The following is a 25,375-nucleotide window of genomic DNA, read 5'->3' as shown; positions in this document are numbered from 1 at the left end:
TGTGGTGTACTCCTCAATGCCATCGGAAGAGTCTCGGAACACATCTGTGCTAGCAAAACAGTCCTGTAGCTTAGCATCTGCTTCATCTGACCACTTCTTTATATCCCGAGACACTGGTGCTTCCTGCTTTAATTTTTGCTTGTAAACAGGAATCAGGAGGATAGAATTATGGTCAGATTTGCCAAATGGAGGGCGAGGGAGAGCTTTATACTCGTCTCTGTGTGTGAAGACTCTCTTCTTCTTCTCTAATTGTCTGGAGTTAAGGAAGAATTGACAATTTAACAAGGAAACTAACACTGTGGGATAGAAGGGGTTAGATATCTCCAATACATCATTCTTAAAGATTTTGGATTGGACTCTAATTAAATACTAAATTAACAATTTTCTCAAATGCATCATATTCCAGCCCAAGACACCTCCTGCAGTGTGTGGGTTTGGGTGTGTGTACGTGTGTGTACGTGTGTAGTTGTGTACGTGTGTGCGTGTATGTGCAAGGTCACCAACATCAAAACCCACGTGGTAGATTATTTAGAGAGGAATGCTCTCTCTCTCTCTCCCGCTCTCTCTCCATCTCGCTCGCTCCCTCTCTCTCTCACTCTCTTTCTCTCTCATTTCAATTCAAATGGCTTTATTGGCATAGGAAACATATGTTTACATTGCCAAACAAGTTAAATAGATAATAAACAGGTAACATAAACAATCAAAATGTACAGTAAACATTACACTCACAAAAGAGGAATAGAGACAATTCAAATGTCATATTATGGCTATGTACAGTGTTACAACAATATACATAGCTACCTCTCTCTCTCTCTCTCTCTCTCTCTCTCTCTCTCTCTCTCTCTCTCTCTCTCTCTCTCTCTCTCTCTCTCTCTCTCTCTCTCTCTCTCTCTCTCTCTCTCTCTCTCTCTCTCTCTCTCTCTCTCTCTCTCTCTCTCTCTCTCTCTCTCTCTCTCTCTCTCTCTCTCTCTCTCTCTCTCTCTCTCTCTCTCTCTCTCTCTCTCTATTCCTCTCTCTATTCCTGCTCTCTGTTTAACACACACACAGTGTTTAGGTCAGTTTTTACAGGAACAGTAGTAGCCTGGTGATTTAATGAGGCCATAACCCTCCGGTGTGTATGTACATGTGTGCGTGTCCTTTTTCTGAGTCCCTTGCCCCCCATCTGTGTTTTCTGTAGCTGTCAGCTGAGCCAGTAACATGTGTTTCTATAACACATCAGATAAAAATAACCAACAATTGAGAGAGAGAGTTCTCCTTAGACTGGACCCACACCCTGTCCTGCCCAGTCCTGGGTTAACCTTCACAGTGGAAGCAAGTTTGCGTGTGTTGTTGTGTATGCGTTTGTGTGTATTTAAGTAGGTGCGTGCGTGTACACACACTGCACACAATTAACTCTGCATGTGAGCAGTTTTCCTTCTCACTTGCTTCCAGCATGAGTAAATAATCAATTATTGAAGCAGGATTTGGTCTGAGGGCGGTAGATAACATGACATACAGAACCAACTGTTGAAATAAAGATAGTGGCTCTGTTTATGGGGAGATTTGTTGAATTATGCAAATTATTAACCCAGGCAGACACAATGGTACAAGTATGCAAGCACTTGTGTGAGTCTGACATGGCACCCTATTCCCTATATAGTACACTACTTTTGACCAGGTCTCCTGTCTAATAGGGAATATGGTGCCATTTTGGACTCACCCTTGTGTTGTGTGAAGGCAGAAGTAAATGAATTATTTTAGGCGACAGTTATTGGGAGTTAATGGCAATATCCCCTTTGCTCTTTCTGAAACAGTCATCAACCACTAAACATTAACCTTGACTGACAATCCATTGATTTGGTTGTGCTAGACAGTGTAGTCTGACTGGGTGAATTATTCCCTGAGTAGATTAAATAGATTAATATAGAGAATAGATGGTTGTAATGCCGTTCTGTGACCTCAGAAGGGATCCTATGACAGAGAAGTGCTGTGTTGTCAGTCTGGAGCCATAATAGACACTGTAGTATTGGGATTCCTCCTGTCAATTCCACACTATACAGAGCTTGATGCAGAACAGCACTTGCTTTAAACTATGTGTGTTGTTGTTTGTAAGAAAGAAAGACCAAATGCACCTCTCCATCTCCTCTCAGCATCAGATCACATGTCCCACTGCATTAGAGCCTGCTCCCAATACTAGTTTGGTCCATATAGACTACTAGGGTTTAACCATGGATATAGAGCTCCCCCTTCAGGAAATGTAGTGTAAATGCAATCATTCTTAGCCAATTGTGGCGGTGTCATGTTGGTGTGTGTTTTGATCCTCATAGGTGTTCTCTCTATCTTTCTCTCTCTCTCCAGCCTCCACGCTTAAGCCCTGTGGTTCTTTGCAGGCTGTGACTAGGGCTGTTTGCAGGCTTTGACAAGGCTGTGGTGGTGGAGAGTGCAGCTGGCTTTGGCCTGGTTGATTAAATGGGCAGTCTAGCTCTATTTTCTATCACTCACTCACTCACACACTCTCTCTCTTGCTCTCTCTCCCTCCAGAGGATGTCCTGAGTAAGGATGCAGGGGAATGTGCAATCTGCCTAGAGGAGCTGGTACAGGGGGACACCATTGCTCGCCTGCCCTGTCTCTGCATATACCACAAAGGGTAAGTCTCTCTATCCCTCTCTCTCCCCTTCTTTCTATATACCTCTCTCATTCTCTCCCCCTCTCTCTATCACAAAATGTTTCTGTACAATCTACGACAAGAGGGATCTCTCCTGTTTTCCTCAACCGGTACGTGTATGCATCATCTTTCCTGCTCTCTCTCTCTGTGTCTCCCTCCCCCTCCCTTCTTTTGTTCTGTATACAGTGAATTTACAAAGTATTCAGACCCTTGACTTTTCCACATTTTGTTACGTTACAGCCTTATTCTAAAATGGATTAAATTGTTTTTTTCACCCTCATCAATCTACAAACAATACTCGTTAATGACAAAGCATAAACAGGTTTTAGGAAATTGTTGCTTAAATATCACATTTACATAAGTATTCAGACCCTTTACTCAGTTCTTTGTTGAAGCACCTTTGGCAGCGATTACAGCCTTGAGACTTCTTGGGTATGATGCTAGAAGCTTGGCACACCTGGGGAGTTTCTCCTATTCCTCTCTACAGATCCTCTCAAGCGCTGTCAGGTTGGATGGGGAGCGTAGCTGCACAGCTATTTTCAGGTCTCTCCAGAAATGTTTGATCGGGTTCAAGTCCTGGCTCTGGCTGGGCCACTCAAGGACATTCAAAGACTTGTCCCGAAGCCACTCCTGCGTTGTTTTAGCTGTGTTCTTAGGCTTGTTGTCCTGTTAGAAGGTGAACCTTCGCCCCAGTCTGAGGTCCTGAGCGCTCTGGAGCAGGTTTTCATCCAGGACTTCTCTGTACTTTGCTTCGCTCATCTTTCCCTCGGTCCTGACTAGTCTCCCAGTCCCTGCAGCTGAAAAACATCCCCACAGCATGATGCTGCCACCACCATCCTTCACCGTAGGGATGGTGCCAGGTTTCCTCTAGATGTAACGCTTGGCATTCAGGCCAAAGAGTTCAATCTTGGTTTCATCAGACCAGAGAGTCTTGTTTCTCATAGGCTGTCATGTGCCTTTTACTGAGGAGTGGCTTCCGTCTGGACATTCTACCATAATGACCTGATTGGTGGAGTGCAGCACAGATGCTTGTCCTTCTGGATGTTTCTTCCATCTCCACAGAGGAACTCTGGAGCTCTGTCAGAGTGACCATCGGGATCTTGGTCACCTCCCTGACCAAGGCCTTTTGCTCAGTTTGGCCGGGCGGTCAGCTCTAGGAAGGAAGAGTCTTGGTGTTTCCAAACTTCTTCCATTTAAGAATGATAGAGGCCACTGTGTTCTTGGGGACCTTCAATGCTGAAGAAATGTTTTGGTACCCTTCCCCAGATCTGTGCCTCGACACAATCCTGTCTCGGAGTTCTACGGACAATTCTTTCGACCTCATGGCTTGGTTTTTGCTCTGACATGAACTGTCAACTGTGGGCCCTTATTTAGACAGGTGTGTGCCTATCCAAATCATGTCCAATCAATTGAATTTACCACAGGTGGACTCCAATCAAGTTGTAGAAACATCTCAAGGATGATCAATGGAAACAGGATGCACCTGAGCACAATTTTGAGTCTCATAGCAAAGGGTCTGTATACTTATGTAAATGGTATTTCTGTTAACCTCTCTGTGATAGGGTCTAGTTTCCTGAATCTGACGTGCCCAAAGCACTGCCTGTTACTCAGGCCCTGAAGCCAGGATATGCATATAATTTGTTGCATTGGATAGAAAAAACGTTGAAGTTTCTAAAACTATTAAAATAATGTCTGAGACTATAACAGAATTGATATAGCAGGAAAAAATCAGAAGAAAAACCCAGATTTTTTAAATATTTTTTTTTAGGTCCCAGGCTCTTACAATGGAAAGCTATGGGTCCTATGTAATTCCGGCTCCCAGATTGCAATTCCTATGGCTTCCACTAGATGTCAACAGTCTTTATTCAAGGTTTCAGGCTTGTTTCTTGAAAAACGAGCAGGAATTTGGAGTTTTGGTGAAGAGGGCACCAGAACAATATCAGTCTTTCGGCGCGCGCGGAAGAAGGCGCACGCTTACTAATTTTACTTTCCTATTGAACATACTACTTTCTGTATGAAAAATTATAGTTTATTTACATTTTAGGGTACCTGAGGATTTAAATAGAAACATTGTTTAACTTGTTTGGACAACGTTTAGAGGTAACTTTTTGGACTCCTTTGTCTGCATGTTGAACGAGTGGATTACTGAAATCGATGGCGCCAACTAAACAGACTTTTTGGGATATAAACAAGGATTTTATCTAACACAATGACCATTCATGTTGTAGCTGGGACCCTTGGGATTGCAAACAGAGGAAGATCTTCAAAAGTAAGTGATTTATTTAATCGCTATTTGTGATTTTATGAAGCCTGTGCTGGTTGAAAAATATGTTCGAGTGGGGCGCCGTCCTCAGACAATTGCATGGTATGCTTTCACTGTAAAGCCTATTGTAAATCGGACAACGCAGTTAGATTAACAAGAATTTAAGCTTTTAAATTATATAAGATACTTGTATGTTCATGAATGTTTAATATTACCATTATTTATTTGAATTGCGCGCCCTCCAATTTCACCGGATGTTGTCGACTGGTGTCCCGCTAGCGGGACGCCTATCCCTAAAAACCTGTTTCCACTTTGTCATTATGGGTTATTGTGTGTAGATTGATGAAGAAAAAAATAATTTCATCCATTTTAGAATAAGGCTGTAGCGTGGAATCATTTTGGGGGGGAAAAGGGGTCTGAATACTTTTCGAATGCACTGTATGTAGTATGTGCTATGTTCTGCCTGAATGTGTCTCCTGTTCTCTCTCTGTCAGCTGTATTGATGAGTGGTTTGAGGTGAACAGATCGTGTCCAGAACATCCCTCAGACTAAAGGGCCTCGCTACTTTTCTCCACAGGTAAATTCTATATTCATATGTATTTTCTCCACAGGTAAATTCCACATTTCCTGAGTGTTGTTGATGTTGATGCATTACTGTGATAAGTCACTTTAATATTATATGGGAAACTTAAAAGTTTCCGCCGTAGAATTCCCCAAACGGAAATGCAGTACTGTATTGACACAAAACAGGAAAAATATGATACAGTATTATACCTTTTATTTCAGTCGAGTTCTTTCTTTCTATTGTTCTGTTTCAGCATCACATGTTAGCCCTCAGTATAGTCAGATTTCTGTTGTTTTTCCTCGCTGCAGGTTTCTTACTCCCTCAATAAGAAGAGTGATCTGCTCCAATAACAACAGTCCTCAATGTGAATCCCCTCCCCTTCCCCGTCGACCAAGGAGACTGCTGGACAGGCACACTGTGACTCTGTGGCCAGTACAGAACTGACCCCTGACCCTACCCCCACCACCTCCAGTACGTCTCAACAGCCCTCAACACACCTCAACTCAAACCAGTCAAGTACCGCAGTGTGCCAAAACTCATTAAAAGCAATTTTCAGGGAAACTACATTTAATGCTGATCTATCTATTTATCTTCACACACAAGAACAATCTGCTCCAAGACAAGACCAGACAGACACAGACACACAAACTCACAAATACACACTCACAAACACAACCAACCTCTGCTTTGTCCTCAAAGACAGACAGACAGACAGACAGACAGACATGCTTATCCGCCAACACCTCTTTTGCACAACTATCCAATCAGGAAAAGCTGTTGCTCTCACCACGCCCTCTCACTCTCTGCTGCATCAATGGAACGGCTGTATATGCCACTCACAGACGTTTTGCATTCCATCCCATTGGCCGTGCCTCAGTGATTGAGCTGCTGTGATTGGCTGAGCTCCAGGGCTACTGTGACTTGGAATTCCCTCCTCCTGTGTTATTGGACAGCAGATTCAGGTCTCCTCCCATTTGTTTGGTCTGAGTGATTGTACACCTGGACATTTCAGGGAGCAAGCTGAGGGGAGAAGGGGCAAGGGGAAGTCAGTCCTCATCCCCCTCTCCCACTCTTTCCCCATCCTCACCAACTGTGTCTACCAGTGCCTTCACCTTTGGATCCTAATGGCCTACCAGGGCAGAGTCAGGACAACAGAACAGTGTGATTGGTGGGTGGGGGACAGAGGGCGGGAGGTCAGGTATCAGTCTATACTAAATCCTCCCTCCCTAGCACTTCCCCCTGTGTGTTGTTGACTGGATGACGGCAGACGGAGAGAGACCCAGCAGAGAGCCAGACTAGGCTGAATGTGAAACTCTGCTTAACTCTAACCTTTACTCCACTGGGACATGACTGGAACTGGAACTGGCCCTGGCTGCTAGCCACACTGAAATTAGAAGTGCCCTGCTATATGCTGTCCCGCTCTCTGTTTCTCACGCTCTCCTTTGCCCTGACTAGCTATCTAACTCACAACCCTTCAATGCCTCTGTGGTAGCAACAAGACGTGAACTGGACTGTGCTACCAGAAGCGTGTGGCTCGGCTAGTGGCAACTACAACTCCCAGCAGGCACTTCTCTGGAGTGAGAACGTTAATCTTAGTTTTTGTAGCACCAATAGCTGTCTGACTGGGACATGAGGCCCTCTGTGCTTAGCCTGGATCCCAACTGAATTACTGTGTTTCACAATTATTTTACTGTACATCTTCAGTTTGGCAATTGTAAAGAGGAGCAATTCAGTTAGGATCCAGGCTACAATGTGCTGACCCCAGATCAGATATCCCCCTCCCCCAGGGCCCCGGTGACATTATGTGGTGTATATACTCTAGCCTTCTACAGGGTTCACACACCCATCCTCTTCTCTCACTCACTCACTTTGACTTTTAATCTTTATTTATCATCATGAGACTTAGCAGTTATTATTATGCAAATTATTTTATTTTAAGTGTGCAGGTTTTGACATAATGGTGTAATTGCATATCTGTGTATGTATGTGTGAGTTATAGTGAAACTAAGTGGGGCCTTAATGCAAAAAGAATAACATGAATAACTATGTATTCTATTCATGTTTGTCCATTTCAGTGCAGTTTCAAATAGCTGCCTGAGCTGGCACACTTTTTACCCAATCATAATCATCTACTAATCAATCTATCACAGTAGAGGTGAGAGGGCGGGGCAGGAAGTAGGCGATTGGTGGCCAAAGCCAATCAGAATAAGGGGAAGACTGGTGTCTTCAAAAAAGTTAGCATTAGAATGTTGGATCCCCAGAAACTTTGTCAGCGTATTTGAAGGTTTTACACATTTCTTATCTAATACATTTCAGCTTCCAGCAACCCTGTGTTGTAATATTTAAACAAGGCCTTGATGTTGTTCTCTTTAATGTTTTGAGAGCTTTCCCAGGATGCGCTGCTAACTAGTATACTAGACCTCCATCTTCACCATTGGGTTGCGAATAAGGGCAGAGTAAGAAACTGATAGACAAGTTCAATGAATAAGACAAAAGGCTTTATTGGCTATGCTTTTCACAATCATTGTGGAGGTTTTTCAATCTCCACAGTTTAGAGATTTTAGATTATAGTATCTTATTATGACAGATCTAGGAATAAGATCAATCGTATTTATATTGGTTGCCCAATTCAAACTTGTAACGACCAGTCAGACAAGTTAACAAAGAGCATTAATAGGGGATCTGGGTATTATGGTATGGATATACTAAAGATAGTGTTACCATGGCTACTGGGTCAGTTACACCATATTAACTGTGGTTTCTCCAAAAGTGCCATCATCATGCCTCTAAAACATGATGCTAACAATTTATTTTTCAAGAAGTACAGCGAGGCATAAAGCACTTTGGAATTGGGACAATAAAAATCCCCCACCCAAATGGACTGTTTCCCCATTTGTCATCATGTACTATAGCTAATAAAGTTCCATCTAAATCCAGATCAGAGTTTCTCCTCATTGCACATCAGTGAGGGAGAAACTAGAATATCTGGTCTGAAACTAGAATGTCTAGTCTAACCGCATGGTTTGTCCCATGGCTACTGTACTGTAAATGTATTGAAATGTTGTCGAATGGCTCACGATTGTGAAGCATATGTATGTGTACAATATGCCCTTATTGTCATGGGTATGTGTGTAGCACGAGGATCCTCCCTAGCTAGCCTACCAGAACAGCCTTATATGATCTACTGTAGCTAGAATCAGTTTTAAATCACATTTTCCCCCCATTTCAGTTTTGTTAGTCTTTTATTTTGGATGTTTGGGTTTCTTTGGGGGGCGAGTGGGGAGGCAGCCTAGCACCTAAACTGATTTCGTTATGTTTCACTGTAGAGAATTCCGTTTGGATGTCAGGCCAGTGGTAAAGGAGGGGGGTTATATGGTCATTTTGTGGAAATGTTTTGGTTTTGCTGCTTATGCTACAGTTGCCAATTTGAGCCCATATCAATCCAATCGGATCGATGTCTATCCAAATCTACCGTGTTGAAAAGCGCCATATGGATGGACCTGTGAGGATGCAGTGTTTAAAACAGTCAACATATATGAATGTGAGATGTGTTAGAGAACACACATATGTCATCAGGTAGCTATACTTGATGTTCCATTCATGATACTATAATATACCATGACAGCGAACATACTGTAGATGATTATTAGTTGGGGATGAGCTTGCTTGAATGAAGGTGTATTAGGGCATTCATGTAATAGTTGAGAGGTGAAGGAAACTATTTTTATTTGGGTTATACTTTCCAAGGTACTTCAGAGACAGGCTGACAGTACATGCCTAGAAATGTTAATTTAGAAACTTTTTAGACATACAGTATGTTATAACATTCCATTTATGTAAAAATATGTACAGAATTTGAAATTAAAAGAGCAACATTTTTGGAGCACTTGGTGGATGAGTGTTTCACTTTCAATGCATTATGGCAGAAGCTTTCTCAACAGTCATTGAAAAGTTACATTACCGGTCCAAAGTTTTAGAACACCTACTCATTCAAGGCTTTTTCTTTATTTGTACTATTTTCTACATTGTAGAATAATAGTGAAGACATCAAAAATATGAAATAACACATATCATGTAGTAACCAAAAAAGTGTTAAACAAATCAAAATACATTTTATATTTGAGATTCAAATAGCCACCTTTTGCCTTGATGACAGCTTTGCACACTCTTGGCATTCTCTCAACCAGCTTCACCTGGAATGCTTTTCCAACAGTCTTGAAGGAGATCCCACATATGCTGAGCACTTGTTGGCTGCTTTTCCTTCCCTCTGCGGTCCGACTCATCCCAAACCATCTCAATTTGGGTTGAGGTCGGGGGATTGTGGAGGCCAGGTCATCTGATGCAGCACCCCATCACTCTCCTCCTTGGTAAAATAGCCCTTACACAGCCTGTTGGGTCATTGTCCTGATGAAAGGACAATCCTGTGGCGGTCCTCATGAGAGCCAGTTTCATCATAGCACTTGATGGTTTTTGCGACTGCACTTGATGAAACTTTAAAGTTCATAAAATTTTACGTATTGACTGACCTTCATGTCTTAAAGTAATGATGGACTGTCGTTTCTCTTTGCTTATTTGAGCTGTTCTTGCCATAATATAGACTTGGTCTTTTACCAAATAGGGCTATGTTCTGTATAGCCCCCTAACTTGTCACAACACAACTGATTGGCTCAAACGCATTAAGAAGGATAGAAATTCCACAAATTAACTTTTAAGAAGGCACACCTGTTCAAATCAAGTTTATTTTATATAGCCCTTCGTACATCAGCTAATATCTCGAAGTGCTGTACAGAAACCCAGCCTAAAACCCCAAACAGCAAGCAATGCAGGTGTAGAAGCACGGTGGCTAGGAGAAACTCCCTAGAAAGGCCAAAACCTAGGAAGAAACCTAGAGAGGAACCAGGCTATGAGGGGTGGCCAGTCCTCTTCTGGCTGTGCCGGGTGGAGATTATAACAGAACATGGCCAAGATGTTCAAAATGTTCATAAGTGACAAGCATGGTCAAATAATAAATCAGGAATAAATGTCAGTTGGCTTTTCATAGCCGATCATTAAGAGTTGAAAGCAGCAGGTCTGGGACAGGTAGGGGTTCCATAACCGCAGGCAGAACAGTTGAAACTGGAACAGCAGCAAGGCAAGGTGGACTGGGGACAGCAAGGAGTCATCATGCCCGGTAGTCCTGACGTATGGTCCTAGGGCTCAGGTTCTCCGAGAGAGAGAAAGAAAGAGAGAAGGAGAGAATTAGAGAGAGCATACTTAAATTCACACAGGACACTGGATAAGACAGGAGAAGTACTCCAGATATAACCAACTGACCCTAGGCCCCCCGACACATAAACTACTGCAGCATAAATACTGGAGGCTGAGACAGGAGGGGTCAGGAGACACTGTGGCCACATCCGATGATACCCCCGGACAGGGCCAAACAGGAAGGATATAACCCCACCCACTTTGCCAAAGCACAGCCACCGCACCACTAGAGGGATATCTTCAACCACCAACTTACAATCCTGAGACAAGGCCGAGTATAGCCCACAAAGATCTCCACCACAGCACAAACCAAGGGGGGGGCGCCAACCCAGACAGGAAGATCACGTCAGTAACTCAACCCACTCAAGTGACGCACCCCTCCTAGGGACAGCATGAAAGAGCACCAGTAAGCCAGTGATTCAGCCCCTGTAATAGGGTTAGAGGCAGAGAATCCCAGTGGAGAGAGGGGAACCGGCCAGGCAGAGACAGCAAGGGCGGTTCGTTGCTCCAGAGCCTTTCCGTTCACCTTCACACTCCTGGGCCAGACTACACTCAATCATATGACCTACTGAAGAGATAAGTCTTCAGTAAAGACTTAAAGGTTGAAACCGAGTCTGCGTCTCTCACATGGGTAGGCAGACCGTTCCATAAAAATGGAGATCTATAGGAGAAAGCCCTGCCTCCAGCTGTTTGCTTAGAAATTCTAGGGACAATTAGGAGGCCTGCGTCTTGTGACCGTAGCGTACGTGTAGGTATGTACGGCAGGACCAACTCGGAAAGATAGGTAGGAGCAAGCCCATGTAACGCTTTATAGGTTAACAGTAAAACCTTGAAATCAGCCCTTGCCTTAACAGGAAGCCAGTGTAGGGAAGCTAGCACTGGAGTAATATGATCAAATTTCTTGGTTCTAGTCAGGATTCTAGCAGCCGTATTTAGCACTAACTGAAGTTTATTTAGTGCTTTATCCGGGTAGCCGGAAAGTAGAGCATTGCAGTAGTCTAACCTAGAAGTAACAAATGCATGGATTAATTTTTCTGCATCATTTTTGGACATTTTTGGACAGTTACGTAGATGGAAAAAAGCTGTCCTTGAAACAGTCTTGATATGTTCGTCAAAAGAGAGATCAGGGTCAAGAGTAACGCCGAGGTCCTTCACAGTTTTATTTGAGACGACTTTACAACCATCAAGATTAATTGTCAGATTTAACAGAAGATCTCTTTGTTTCTTGGGACCTAGAACAAGCATCTCTGTTTTGTCCGAGTTTAAAAGTAGAAAGTTTTCAGCCATCCACTTCCTTATGTCTGAAACACAGGCTTCTAGCGAGGGCAATTTTGGGGCTTCACCATGTTTCATTGAAATGTACAGCTGTGTGTCATCCGCATAGCAGTGAAAGTTAACATTATGTTTTCGAATAACATCCCCAAGAGGTAAAATATATAGTGAAAACGATAGTGGTCCTAAAACGGAACCTTGAGGAACACCGAAATGTACAGTTGATTTGTCAGAGGACAAACCATTCACAGAGACAAACTGATATCTTTCCGACAGATAAGATCTAAACCAGGCCAGAACTTGTCCGTGTAGACCAATTTGGGTTTCCAGTCTCTCCAAAAGAATGTGGTGATCGATGGTGTCAAAGGCAGCACTAAGGTCTAGTAGCACGAGGACAGATGCAGAGCCTCGGTCTGACGCCATTAAAAGGTCATTTACCACCTTCACAAGTGCAGTCTCAGTGCTATGATGGGGTCTAAAACCAGACTGAAGCATTTCGTATACATTGTTTGTCTTCAGGAAGGCAGTGAGTTGCTGCGCAACAGCTTTTTCTAAAATTTTTGAGAGGAATGGAAGATTCGATATAGGCCGATAGTTTTTTATATTTTCCGGGTCAAGGTTTGGCTTTTTCAAGAGAGGCTTTATTACTGCCACTTTTAGTGAGTTTGGTGGATAGAGAGCCGTTTATTATGTTCAACATAGGAGGGCCAAGCATATGAAGCAGCTCTTTCAGTAGTTTAGTTGGAATAGGATCCAGTATGCAGCTTGAAGGTTTAGAGGCCATGATTATTTTCATCATTGTGTCAAGAGATATAGTACTAAAACACTTAAGTGTCTCTCCCGATCCCAGGCCCTGGCAGAGCTGTGCAGATCCAGGACAGCTAAGCCCTGGAGGAATACGCAGATTTAAAGAGGAGTCCGTAATTTGCTTTCTAATGATCATGATCTTTTCCTCAAAGAAGTTCATGAATTTATTACTGCTGAAGTGAAAGCCATCCTCTCTTGGGGAATGCTGCTTTTTAGTTAGCTTTGCAACAGTATCAAAAATAAATTTTGGATTGTTCTTATTTTTCTCAATTAAGTTGGAAAAGTAGGATGATCGAGCAGCAGTGAGGGCTCTTCGATACTGCACGGTACTGTCTTTCCAAGCTAGTCGGAAGACTTCCAGTTTGGTGTGGCGCCATTTCCGTTCCAATTTTCTGGAAGCTTGCTTCAGACCTCGGGTATTTTCTGTATACCAGGGAGATAGGTTCTTATGACAAATGTTTTTCGTTTTTAGGGGTGCAACTGCATCTAGGGTATTGCGCAAGGTTAAATTGAGTTCCTCAGTTAGGTGGTTAACTGATTTTTGTCCTCTGACATCCTTGGGTAGGCAGAAGGAGTCTGGAAGGGCATCAAGGAATTTTTGTGTTGTCTGAGAATTTATAGCACGACTTTTGATGCTCCTTGGTTGGGGTCTGAGCAGATTATTTGTTGCGATTGCAAACGTAATAAAATGGTGGTCCGATAGTCCAGGATTATGAGGAAAAACATTAAGATCTACAACATTTATTCCATGGGACAAAACTAGGTCCAGAGTATGACTGTGGCAGTGAGTAGGTCCAGAGACATGTTGGACAAAACCCACTGAGTCGATGATGGCTCCGAAAGACTTTTGGAGTGGGTCTGTGGACTTCTCCATATGAATATTAAAATCACCACAAATTAGAATATGATCTGCTATGACTACAAGGTCCGATAGGAATTCAGGGAACTCAGAGAGGAACGCTGTATATGGCCCAGGAGGCCAGTAAACAGTAGCTATAAAAAGTGATTGTGTTAATTGAAATGTATTCTAGGTGACTACCTTATGAAGCTGGTTGAGAGAATGTCAAGCGTGTGCAAAGCTGTCATCGAAGGAAAAGGGTGGCTACTTTGAAGAATCTCAAATAAAAAATATATTTTGATTTGTTTAACACTTTTTTGGTTACTACATGATTCCAGATGTGTTATTCCATAGTTTTGATGTCTTCACTATTATTATACAATGTGGGGGGGGGGGGGGGGGGGAATGATATAAAAAAAAAAACTTGAATGAGTAGGTGTCCAAACTTTTGACTGGTACTGTGTGTGTATATATATATATATATATATCTTTGGGGTGGGGGGTTGCAGTAAAATCTCATACACCCAGTTACTTCTCTGCAGCTGCTACCACAACATCTATCCTCTGTGATTTAGGTCCCAGTTCTGCGGTACAATTGACAAAACCTTTGAATGAGTAAGTGTTCTAAAACTTTTGACCGGTAGTGTATATGAAAGTTGTGTAATTTCCTGTCTTCCTCTATTTGTTTGTTCCTCTCATCGCCTGCTAACCTACATTCATTAGTCACCATAACCACAAACTGACCATAACATGACTGTCTCTTATGTGTCATACAGATACAGTTCTAGCCAGTATACAAGAATAAGGGAATGAGGCAGAGAGTTAGGGCAAATGACAAGCTAGGTTTGAGAGCAGTGGCATAGTCTCCAGTTAATTGCAGGCACCACATAAAATTCAGTTTATTTACACTGGGCTCTGTTGTAGTGCAGGAGAAATTCAATACTGCAATTCAGCACCAGTAAAGTATTTCCTTTGGTCAACAAAAGCAGTTTCAAATCAAATCAAACTGTATTTGTCACATGACCCGACTACAACAAGTGTAGACCTTACCGTGAAATGCTTACTTACAAGCCCTTAACCAACAGTGCAGTTCAAGACGAGTTAAGAAAATATTTGCCAAATAAACTTAAGTTAAAAATAATAAAAAGTAACACAATAACGAGGCTATATACAAGGGGTACCTGTACCAAGTCAGTGTGCGGGGGTACAGGTTAGAGGTCATTTGTACATGTAGGTAGGGGTGAAGTAACTATGCATAGATCAGGGATGCAAACTGGTGAGGGCCCAAAAAGGTGACACTATTTTTTGCATTGAAACATGCAAAAAAAATCCCTGCTAGGGGGAAATGCAGGTTTTAACTAATTAAACAACAAAGAATATGATTTACATGATCAGTCTCTGTGTGTAAAATATAAAGTGGTTAATGTGAACCTAACTCACAGCAAAAAAATGTAAAGAAAGCAATTCAATGTTATTTGTTGCCTAGACTTTACTGCAAACAACAAGTCTTGGGACAAAACAATACAATATTGCAGTTAGCCATGACAGCCTTTATAATAGAACACTTGTGACATCACACACACACAGCTAAATATTGCACTTAAAAAAAAAAACATCTTCAAGTAGAAATAGAATGAAACAAACAGGCATTCTATTGTCACTATTATAGTGGCCACTATAGTAGACATTGATCAAATGCACATTGTTACACACTTGCAAAAATAATGTTCACTGAGTAAAAATGTTAATAATCCCCCCTCACTCACACAAGTGTTACTGTCAAATTCAACACAACATAAGCAAAATCTTTAGGCTACACTGCACACTATTACAATTGTACACGTTCTGCCTGTGGACATCTGTTCTACAATGTGCCAGCAGAGCATGATACCCTTTGTTGGCATAATTGATCTCTTTCAGGCAGAGAGTACACCCGGATTAACCCTTTTTATCCACTGACTGAAAAAGTGAGAAATAGGGAAAGTGTGTGGTGTTCCTTTCACCTCTATAGTGGCATCCTGCTTAAGACAGGCCCAGCTACACTTGATCGCTGATTGCACTTGTTTAACAAGCAACACCTAATTTTCACCTAATTCTCTCATTCTGAAAATGAACCACATACTGTAGAGGGAAAACATTAGTTCATAGCTAGTCAACATTTCACACAGATTGCCAGAGTCCAGTAAGCAACTAACGCGTTATAACTTGAACGGCAAGGATTCGTAAACGAGTTAGTATTATAGCGAATTGGTTAGGTTAACGTTACTAACGTTAACGTTAGCTGTCCGACTTTTTTTTCTTCAGTCACGTGCTACATTCTGTTGGTATGTGAACGATTGGCTGACCCTTGGATACAGCCAGTATTGCTCCAAACGCGCATCACTCCTTCGCTTACAGCCAGTAGTCAAGGCTTTTACCCATATGCCAGAATCACCTAGCTAATACAGTATGTTCAAATATTTACAAAATGTTGTATGCAAGAAAATACACAAAGAACTTCTAAGTTTCGGTAACAGAGGTGACCAATCTACACACGCTCCAGCGCAGTTCTGTCTCCTCAGTGGAAGCGTAGCCTTCCCTCAGCCTCAAACAGCTTCTCTTCCTCTTCAGAAAGACAGTTTCCTTTCAAACTGTGGGTGAGTGATGACAGAGCACATGATAATCAGCAATACAATAAAAGACCCACAATCATTACAAAGTGGACATGGTGAAAGATGTTTTGAAATAAAAATGTGTCTAAGGAATATATCAAATACTATTATTAACCTGATACAAAAAAAATGAGTAATGTGCCTTTAAGTGAGCGACATTGCGTCACATTGTGTACACTCACCAGATCTCTTTGAGTGATGTGTTGTGGGAGAGAGCCTCTGACAGCTGTCTGATTCCATCCACTGTCAGCTGATTATTGATTAACCTGCGCAGAGTGAAACAGAGGGATCACTAGGTTAACCGGCTAACTTTTCTTCACATTCAGAAAAAACTTGTTCACTTTCTGGTTAATTCTGTGGTTAAACTTCATTATTGGTTGTTGGGAGTGTGTTGAGACTGGGGCCTGCCTTACCAGAGGTGAGATAGACCCGTGTTGGATCTGATCAGTTCTGCCATGTCTGGTGCTACATCATCTGACAACTCATTTTGCACCAACCTAGAACACCACAACACACATTTAAACTGTACTGTACTCCAAGACACAGATACACATTAAATATACAGAGACAAATACTGTCACAGAAATTTGATGTATGAATAAGATTGTCCTACCAGAATATTCTGAGCATTGTGTTACATTTCAGTGCTTCAGCCAAGCTCCTCCCACCTTCTGAAGTGATGCCATTGGCTGAGAGGCTAAGGGAGAGAAGAGCATAGAAATAGAATTACTTTTAGTAGTACATAAGTATACTGTATTACTTTAGGTAATGATATTACTATGAGGTAGAGTGATATACTGTAAAATAGATACTGTAGTTTCAGTGTTTGTGAGTAAGGGAGTTCAATAACCCATACTGTAGCTGAATGTGCGTTTGTAAAATGATACACCAATGGCTTATACTTCCTTATTTCTGACCTCAACCGCAGTTGTGGGTGAACTGAAAAAGACATGGCACAATCAGTGCCAAATACTTATTAAGAGAAGTGATAACGATGACATATCTTGCCATCCATCTCACCTGAGGTTGGTAAGACTTGGGTGATTCCTCAGGGCCTCTGCGAATGCTCTTGCTCCTTCATCACCAATGCTGTTCCCCCACATTCTGAAAAACAGGAACAATCCATCCCATGCACTCTGATAAATAAAAAAATATTGTAATAGTGCACTTACCCCACGTCAAAGATAGATGTGCTCTTCTGAATGGCACTGGCCAGGTACCTGCCACCCACACTGGTGAACTTGTTGCTGCCAACCCTTTGAACAAATCAAAGTGCCAAAAATAAACATTTACATTTATAAACAAGTAATTATATAATTGATTGGACACATTAATTTACATACTTGACAACTCTTAACTTAGGACATTCCTCAATGATTTGAGCGATTAGCTTGGCTCCGATGTCCGTGATGAGATTATTGTAAAGTCTGCAAAATCAAGGCAACAGAAATACAGTCAAGTCATATGAATTTGTCATACAGCATAATACAGTACTAAAGTTTGACAGGCAAGTTGACCCTGATAGACACTGACTCACCCCAGAACCTCCACCACTCTGTGTTTGATAAGCTCCTCAGCCAGTACCTCGACGCTGCTGTCTGAGATCTGATTGACACACAATCTGAAATGGAAAATCAAATTTAGATGAAAAGTTATACTAGTATTTTTTATAGCACTAAGAAATTATTTGTCTATGTTATTTGTAAACAAGTGTACCTTTCATGTAAACAGTTGCATAAAATACATACTGTTTCCATCTGCATGTATTCCGAATTCCTCACCTCACCACGGTCATCTTACTGAATGAAGGCCTGAGCTGCTTGACCCCATAGTCACTGATGTTGTTGTTGTCCATGTCCACCCCTAGCCTCTTCCGCCGGTGCTGCAGCACAAAGTTGAGGGCACTGCAGTCGCCAGAGAACACATTACAGTAGCCCAGCTTGATGTAGTCAGCTGTGATGCCCTTCGCAGTCAGCTGGGCCACCTCTTTACTTCCTGTCTCGAAGATGCAACGCAGCATCCACAGGAAGTTGGGAAGGACATGCACCTTGCTGCCCTCCTGCTCTGTGCTGTGGAGTGGCAGGCCACGGAGGTGGGACCTCACGCTGGTGGACAGGTAGGACTTGAGGACTGCCCGCTTCCTCTTCAGTAGCGCTGGAGGAACCATGTGCTCCAGCAGGCCGGCGTTGGTCTTAGACAGCAGTCCACACAGGAAGAGGTTGGCGTACTGGAGATGCTCGTTGGTCTTGAACGGGTCCTTTCCCCTGGGTTTGGAGGAGCCACCGATGCAGGGAAAGACAAATGATAAACAAGATGTGTTGTCCCTCCTGCTGCACTCGGTGAAGAACTTGAGGATGTTGCCTACGCTGGCATGTTCGTCCAGAACCAGGGAGAATGCAGCCAAGAAGGACTGCAGGGTGAGGTGAAAGAACTCAAACGTAGAAGGGTTTCCACAGGCATCGTAGCGGCTGACCGGTCGGAGGAAACCCACCTGAAGGTCGGCCTCAGTCAGGCCACAGGAGGCCACCTCCTCCTGGTCGAACACAAAGCCTCCTCTCTCCATGCCCAGCAGAGCCAGCTTGGAGAAGGCTGTCAGCGGCCTCAGCCCTGCCCTGAAGGTATCAGCGGGGCACCTGGTGTTTCTCTTCAGGAGGCCCGGTGGGGGAGCGGCCCCCCGGCTGAAGAAGATTTCAGACAGCAGAAGGAATATGTTAGTGAGGGTCATGCAATCCTCTGGCAGCTCAAAGTCGTCGTAGACTGAGCGCAGGTGTTTAAAGCTCTTGAAGACGATCCAGCAGAAGAGTGGGATGGAGCAGAGGCCACAGAGGTGGGGGCTGGCATCCAGCTGGACTGAGACCAAGTCCCGGTGCTCTTGGTCTTGGAAGTGCAGGTTGGTGTAGGTTTGAAGGTGGGCCGGAGAGAACCCACGCAGCGCCACCCTCTTCCGGATCACCCTGCTCTGGACCTCGGTGCCTGTCCGAGCCGTCAGGACCTTCTGGGAACCATTAAGCAGCTTCCCACAGAGCAGGTTAATGAGCACCAGAAGGGGGTGAGTCCTCTCCTCTGGAGAAACCACCTCAGGCATGTTCTCCAGGTCCAGATCAGCCTGGATCTCATCATAGCCGTCAAACGTAAAGAGAACCTTTTCGGGGAAGCGGAGGATGTAGCTGAACACCTCATTGTCCGCATCTTGGTCGGGGTAGCAGTTGTATTTGAAAAGCAGGTCCCTGAGTGAGATCTCGTCTGTCTCCTTGAATGTGCTGAACATCCTACAGCGGAACTTGAAGAAGAACATGGCGTCTGTCTGTTCCAGCTCCCTATTGGACCACAGCCTCTGGAGCTTCTGGAGGAGGGTGGACTTGCCCACCCCAGCGTCCCCCGTGATGAGCACCGTCTCTGCCTGTGGGTTAAAGACACCCTGCTCTCCCAGGAGCTGCTCCAGACCCTCCAGGTGGCCCAGGCTCTCATTGCGGTCATTCAGGAGCTCCATCAGGGTGTCTGTATAGAGCTCCTCCAGCAGGGTTTCCTCTCGCTTGGTGTAGGATGCAATGAAGCGTGTGTCTCGGCCCAGCTCGTGCCTCAGCTTCTCACAGTACCTACTAACTGAGAGGAGGGGGGTAGGGAGAATATACTGGAGTCTCATTCTCAACCACTGATATTCAGCCAAAATATACAGTAGTTGCCCTCATGATTCTCTAATAGCTTACATTTTCAATGCACTGTATTTTTTTATTGTTAAGTAAAATTCCAATAACACACATGAAGTGCTGCACCATACAGTCTAGTGACATACTTACTAGGGTCCGTGTTCTTCACTGGTATGTCCCGTATGAAGTCTGGTGGCTGGTAGTTGATCTCTTTAAGCCATGGTTGGAGGTCTATGTATGCGTCATAAACTTTGTAGAGAATATATAGGAAGTATTCACATGCCTGCTCCCCTTTGCTTTGGACCAATTCCAGGATTTTACGCACCTGCGCAATGTCAATCATAAGTAAATCATATTTACTTTACAGTGATTCAATATTTAACAATAATTTGACAGCTAACAGTTTCCCCCTTTTACACACCTGCACAATGGCAATCATATTTACTTACCAGTGATTCATATTTAATTAATATTACTTCCCACATTTTGATTAATGTGGCCAAACAGGATTTTTCACAGGTAAGATACTGGCAACATACCAAATAGCATTGTATTGCAAAATGAAGTCTTGTCTTTATATTTTCGCATCTTAAAATCAATTAGTCCATTTTAGTTAGGGCCTAGTAGGCTATTTGTGAATGCAAGAGCATGTCTTTGTGATGGGTACTTTGACATTTAATGTGTGTGGTCCAAATGGACATGTATCCTCTCTGAAACCCTCCCATGGTAAATTACCTGGTCTGTCTTGGTGGCTGCGCGCTGGATGATTTCTGCATCCTCGATACACAGAAAACCACTTTCTAGGAGGTTATCCAGAATGCACTGCGTGCTCTTCACTTGGGAAACCAGTAGCTCACGGTGCAAGGTGAGAATTTGGACAGTGGACACATGGCCCGTTAGTCCAGCACGGACTTCCTCGGCACTGGAGCCCATAATATGCATGGCTTCAGCTGCCTGTATTTACTGGAAAATGTAATTAGGAATTCTAGTCAGATAATCAGTTAGGAGAAAATGATCCAACAGTACGGATAAAAGACATTATAGTAATCTATGGCTATCACGTACGATATACGTATATGGGCTGCCTATACATACCGTCAGAACCTTTGATAACATTGTTCTTATCCGCGCTGTCTTAGTCCGCGGCGGAAAAACTCGGGAACTACGGCTCTCTTCAAAAACCAACTCCAGTCTTGGTTATTAAACCATTAAATAGCGTACGACAGGATAATAACAAAACGTTTCTCTATGACCGTTAGAATTGGAATCTAGTCTTGTCTCAAACAATGTCAGGAGGGGTAAAAACACTGAACACAGTACTGGTTCTTTGAGGAAGTGAAACCAAAAACAGCCTCGGATGCGCGTAATTTGGCCTCGAATTGCGACCGCGCTTTTGGCATGCTGTTTGTTTCTTTTTATACAGGGTTTTCGCCACTTGTAATTGCTCCACGGTAAATCAGGATTTCCCAAACATGTCGTAATAATTCGAAATATTGATTAGAAAACCAGGTGTTTTAATCAGCATATGCTTACTTCGATGTCACCTTTCGCCGATTAAAATAAGCAGAGTAAGGTGTTTCCATGACTATTGCATAATATTGTTACAATCAGTTTCATATCAAAATATTACTGTGCATGTAAACTCACTCACTCGTAACCAAAGAAAAAATACGATTTAGCTACCAGTGTGATGTTACACAAACCCATCGTAGCAAATGTATGTCAACTTGCTACTGAGACTAAATGTGTTTTATTTATAATCCGTTTTTTCCTCAAGCATCCGAACTCTATCGTGTTGCATTACTGTTGCCAATTTAACATGAATAGCCCATAGCCTACAGATGATTGTCTTGTCCACTGATTTAATGAAATAGAACCAATACAAATGTTTGTCAGTGTTGGTGTATTCATTTTATAGTTCAATGTACTTGGTAGAAATAAGTATAGCTTCAGAAATTCTCAGTTTAAACTTTACTCTAATTTAGATCCGTCATTGTAAAATAAGAATTAAGAAGAGTCCATTTGTCCTTTATTTGGTATCGCATCTAAAATAAATGGCTCACATTTTTTACTAATACACTGAACACATGGGAGTGTTTACCAGTGTGCAGATTTTTTAAAACTCGAGTGCATTTTTGTGCAGCTGATTATGTTGCAAAGGGGTACAACAGGATAATTGAGTCTTATGTCAAATTCCCTTTATCACCCCTAAATAACCTCGTGAATTTAATTTACACTAAATGCTTCCTCTGGTAGCATCTACAGGCCTTTCCTTTCCCAGCAGGTTTCAACGCGGTGATGTCATTTAAAATGGACGGACTACTGTAGCCATTGGTTTCCACTGCCTCCAGTTCGTTAATGTAATCCAGAGGTAAGCCATTCTGTTTCACTCGAAGACACACAACTACAAAATTATCAGTTTCTCTGGTTTCACTGTTTATATGTATTTATTTGAGTAAAATTACAATTTAAAAAATGATTCTATAAACTACTGACAACATTTCCTCCCAAATTCCAAATAAAAATATTTAAATAGATATGGTCATTTGGAGCATTTATTTGCAGAAAATGACAACTGGTCAAAATAACAAAAAAATATGCAGTGTTGTCAGACCTCGAATAATGCAAAGAAAATAAGTTCATATTCATTTTTAAACAACACAATACTAATGTTTTAACATTAGTTTTAACATCAGAAATCAATATTTGGTGGAATAACCCAGATTTTCAATCACAGCTTTCATGCGTCTTGGCATGCCCTCCACCAGTCCTTCACAAAGACAAATCTGCCCGATTTCAGCCTTGATGAAGCAACCCCAGATCATCACCGATCCCCCACCAAATTTCACAGTGGGTGCGAGACACTGTGGCTTGTAGGCCTCTCCAGGTCTCGCACCCACTGTGAAATTTGGTGGAGAATCGGTGATGATCTGGGGGTGCTTCAGCAAGGCTGGAATCGGGCAGATTTGTCTTTGTGAAGTACACATGAATCAAGCCATGTACAAGGTTGTCCTGGAAGAAAACGTGCTTCTTTCTGCTCTGACAATGTTCCCCAACTCTGAGGATTGTTTTTTTCCCCCAGCAGGACAATGCTCCATGCCACACAGCCAGGTCAATCAAGGTGTGGATGGAGGACCACCAGATCAAGACTCTGTCATGGCCAGCCCAATCTCCAGACCTGAACCCCATTGAAAACCTCTGGAATGTGATCAAGAGGAAGATGGATGGTCACAAGCTATCAAACAAAGCCGAGCTGCTTGAATTTTTGTGCCAGGAGTGGCATAAAGTCACCCAACATCAATGTGAAAGACTGGTGGAGGGCATTTCAAGACACATGAAAGCTGTGATTGAAAATCAGGGTTATTCCACCAAATATTGATTTCTGAACTCTTCCTAAGTTATAACGTTAGTATTGGGTTGTTTAAAAATGAATATGAACTTATTTTCTTTGCATTATTTGAGGTCTGACAACACTGCATCTTTCTTGTTATTTTGACCAGTTTTCTGCAAATAAATGCTCTAAATGACAATATTTTTATTTGGAATTTGGGAGAAATGTTGTCAGTAGGCCTCAGGGCGAGTGCGAGGAACAGGAACAGGGCGTACTGGACCCTGGAGGCGCACTGGAGGCCTGGTGCGTTGTGCCGGAACTGGTGGTACCGGGCTGGGGACACGCACCTCAGGGTGAGTGCGGGGAGGAGGAACAGGACGTACTGGACCGTGGAGACGCATTGGAGATCCAGAACATAGAGCTGGCTCAATATGTCCTGGCTGGATGCCCATTCTAGCCCGGGAAATGCGAGGAGCTGGAATAGAGCGCACCGGGCTAAGAATGCGAACTGGAGACACCGTGCGCATCTCTGCATAACACGGTGCCTGACCAGTTACACGCTCCCCACGGTAAGCACGAGGAGTTGGCTCAGGTCTCCTACCTGAACCCCCCCCAAAAAATCTTGGGGCTGCCTCTCGGGCTTCCGTTCTAGCCGTGTACCTTCATATCGTTGCCGTTCCTCTATTCTCCGGTATTTTTCCTCGTAGTATCGCCGTTCCGCTTTCGCTGCCTCTAACTCCTCCTTAGGACGGCGATACCCTTAAATACCGATACCCTGATGGCCTTAAGATTGAAGCTGTTTTTCAGTCTCTCGGTCCCAGCTTTGATGCACCTGTACTGACCTCACCTTCTAGATGATAGTGGGGTGAACAGGCCGTGGCTCAGGTGGTTGATGTCCATGATTATCTTTTTGGCCATCCTGTGACATCAGGTGCTGTAGGTGTCCTGGAGGGCAGGCAGTGTGCCCCCGTTGATGCGTCGGACAGACCGCACCACCCTCTGGAGAGCCCTGCGGTTGCGTGCAGTGCAATTGCCATACCAGGTGGTGATACAGCCCGACAGGATGCTCTCAATTGTGCATCTGTAAAAGTTTCTGAGGGCCTTAGGGGCCAAGCCAAATTTCTTCAGCCTTCTGAGGTTGAAGAGGCGCTGTTGCACCTTCTTCACCACACTGTCTGTGTGGGTGAACCATTTCAGATTGTCAGTGATGTGTAAGCCGAGGAACTTGAAGCTTTTCACCTTCTCCCTGCGGTACAGTCGATGTGGATGCGGGCATGCTCCCTCTGCTGTCTCCTGAAATCCACGATTAGCTCCTTTGTTTTGTTGACATTGGGGGAAAGTTTATTTTCCTGGCACCACTCCGTCAGGGCTCTCACCTCCTCCCTGTAGGCTGTCTCGTCATTGTTGGTAATCAGGCCTACTACTGTTGTGTCGTCTGCAAACTTGATGATTGAGTTGGAGGCGTCCGTTGCCACGCAGTTATGGGTGAACAGGGAATACAGGAGGGGGCTGAGCACTCACCCTTGTGGGGCCCCTGTGTTGAGGATCAGCGTAGTGGAGGTTTTGTTTCCTACCTTCACCACCTTGGGCGGCCCGTCAGGCAGTCCAGGACCCAGTTGAAGAGGGCGGGGTTCTGACCCAGGGCCCCTAGCTTAATGATGTGTTGTTTATGATGTTGAAGGCTGAGCTATAGGCGTAAACAACATTCTTACATAGGTATTCCTCTTGTCCAGATGGTATAGGTCAGTGTGCAGTGCGATTGCAACATCTGTGGATCTATTGGGGTGGTATGCAAATTGGAGTGGGTCTTGGGTGTCAGGTAAGGTGGAGATGATATGATCCTTAACTAGCTTCTCAAAGCACTTCATGATGACAGAAGTGAGTGCTACTCTGCGATAGTAATTTAGTTCAGTTACCTTTGTTTTCTTGGGTACAGGAACAATGGTGGACATCTTGAAGCATGTGGAGAGAGCAGACTGGGATATGGAGAGATTGATATATATATATCTGAATACACTCCAGCGAGCTGGTCTGCACATGCTCTGAGGACGTGGCTAGGGATGCTGTCTGGGCCCGGCAGCCTTGAGAGGGTTAACACACTTAAATGTCT

At 43.4% G+C, this 25,375-nt stretch overlaps 2 protein-coding genes across 2 annotated transcripts in view; one reads left to right on the top strand and one right to left on the bottom strand.

Moving 5' to 3' along the window:
- LOC120031090 (E3 ubiquitin-protein ligase znrf2-like) overlaps window positions 1-9,355 on the top strand; it is a 69,889-nt gene extending 60,534 nt beyond the window's left edge. The window contains exons 3-5 of the mRNA XM_038976666.1: window positions 2,521-2,626; window positions 5,402-5,484; window positions 5,781-9,355. Of these exons, the coding sequence (XP_038832594.1) occupies window positions 2,521-2,626; window positions 5,402-5,459 (164 nt within the window). The 3' untranslated portion in view covers window positions 5,460-5,484; window positions 5,781-9,355. The remainder of the gene's footprint in view (window positions 1-2,520; window positions 2,627-5,401; window positions 5,485-5,780) is intronic.
- A 5,750-nt stretch (window positions 9,356-15,105) lies between these two features.
- On the bottom strand, window positions 15,106-21,322 carry LOC120031125 (nucleotide-binding oligomerization domain-containing protein 1-like). Its single transcript, XM_038976712.1, has 12 exons — window positions 21,030-21,322; window positions 20,670-20,897; window positions 20,085-20,259; window positions 18,069-19,890; window positions 17,825-17,908; window positions 17,631-17,714; window positions 17,460-17,543; window positions 17,308-17,391; window positions 16,901-16,984; window positions 16,701-16,784; window positions 16,470-16,553; window positions 15,106-16,266 (listed from the first exon to the last, which is right to left on the bottom strand). Exons 2-12 carry the CDS (start codon window positions 20,874-20,876, stop codon window positions 16,194-16,196), a joined length of 2,865 nt encoding a protein of 954 aa, XP_038832640.1. The 5' UTR covers window positions 20,877-20,897; window positions 21,030-21,322; the 3' UTR covers window positions 15,106-16,193.
- Between the last annotated feature and the right edge of the window lie 4,053 nt (window positions 21,323-25,375).

This window comes from Salvelinus namaycush, chromosome 37 (genome assembly GCF_016432855.1).
Source record: "Salvelinus namaycush isolate Seneca chromosome 37, SaNama_1.0, whole genome shotgun sequence".
NCBI lineage: Eukaryota > Metazoa > Chordata > Actinopteri > Salmoniformes > Salmonidae > Salvelinus > Salvelinus namaycush.
This window is presented reverse-complemented; position numbering and strand designations above follow the sequence as displayed.

Bases quoted from the DNA above. Each gene is read 5' to 3' on its own strand.
- LOC120031125 (XM_038976712.1), bottom strand. From the start codon at position 20,876: ATGCATATTATGGGCTCCAGTGCCGAGGAAGTCCGTGCTGGACTAACG. The intron at 17,909-18,068 runs GTGAGGAATTCG...TTTCCATTTCAG, and splicing joins AGTAAGATGACCGTGGTGAG to ATTGTGTGTCAATCAGATCT. The intron at 17,715-17,824 runs GTGAGTCAGTGT...TTGATTTTGCAG, and splicing joins AGAGTGGTGGAGGTTCTGGG to ACTTTACAATAATCTCATCA.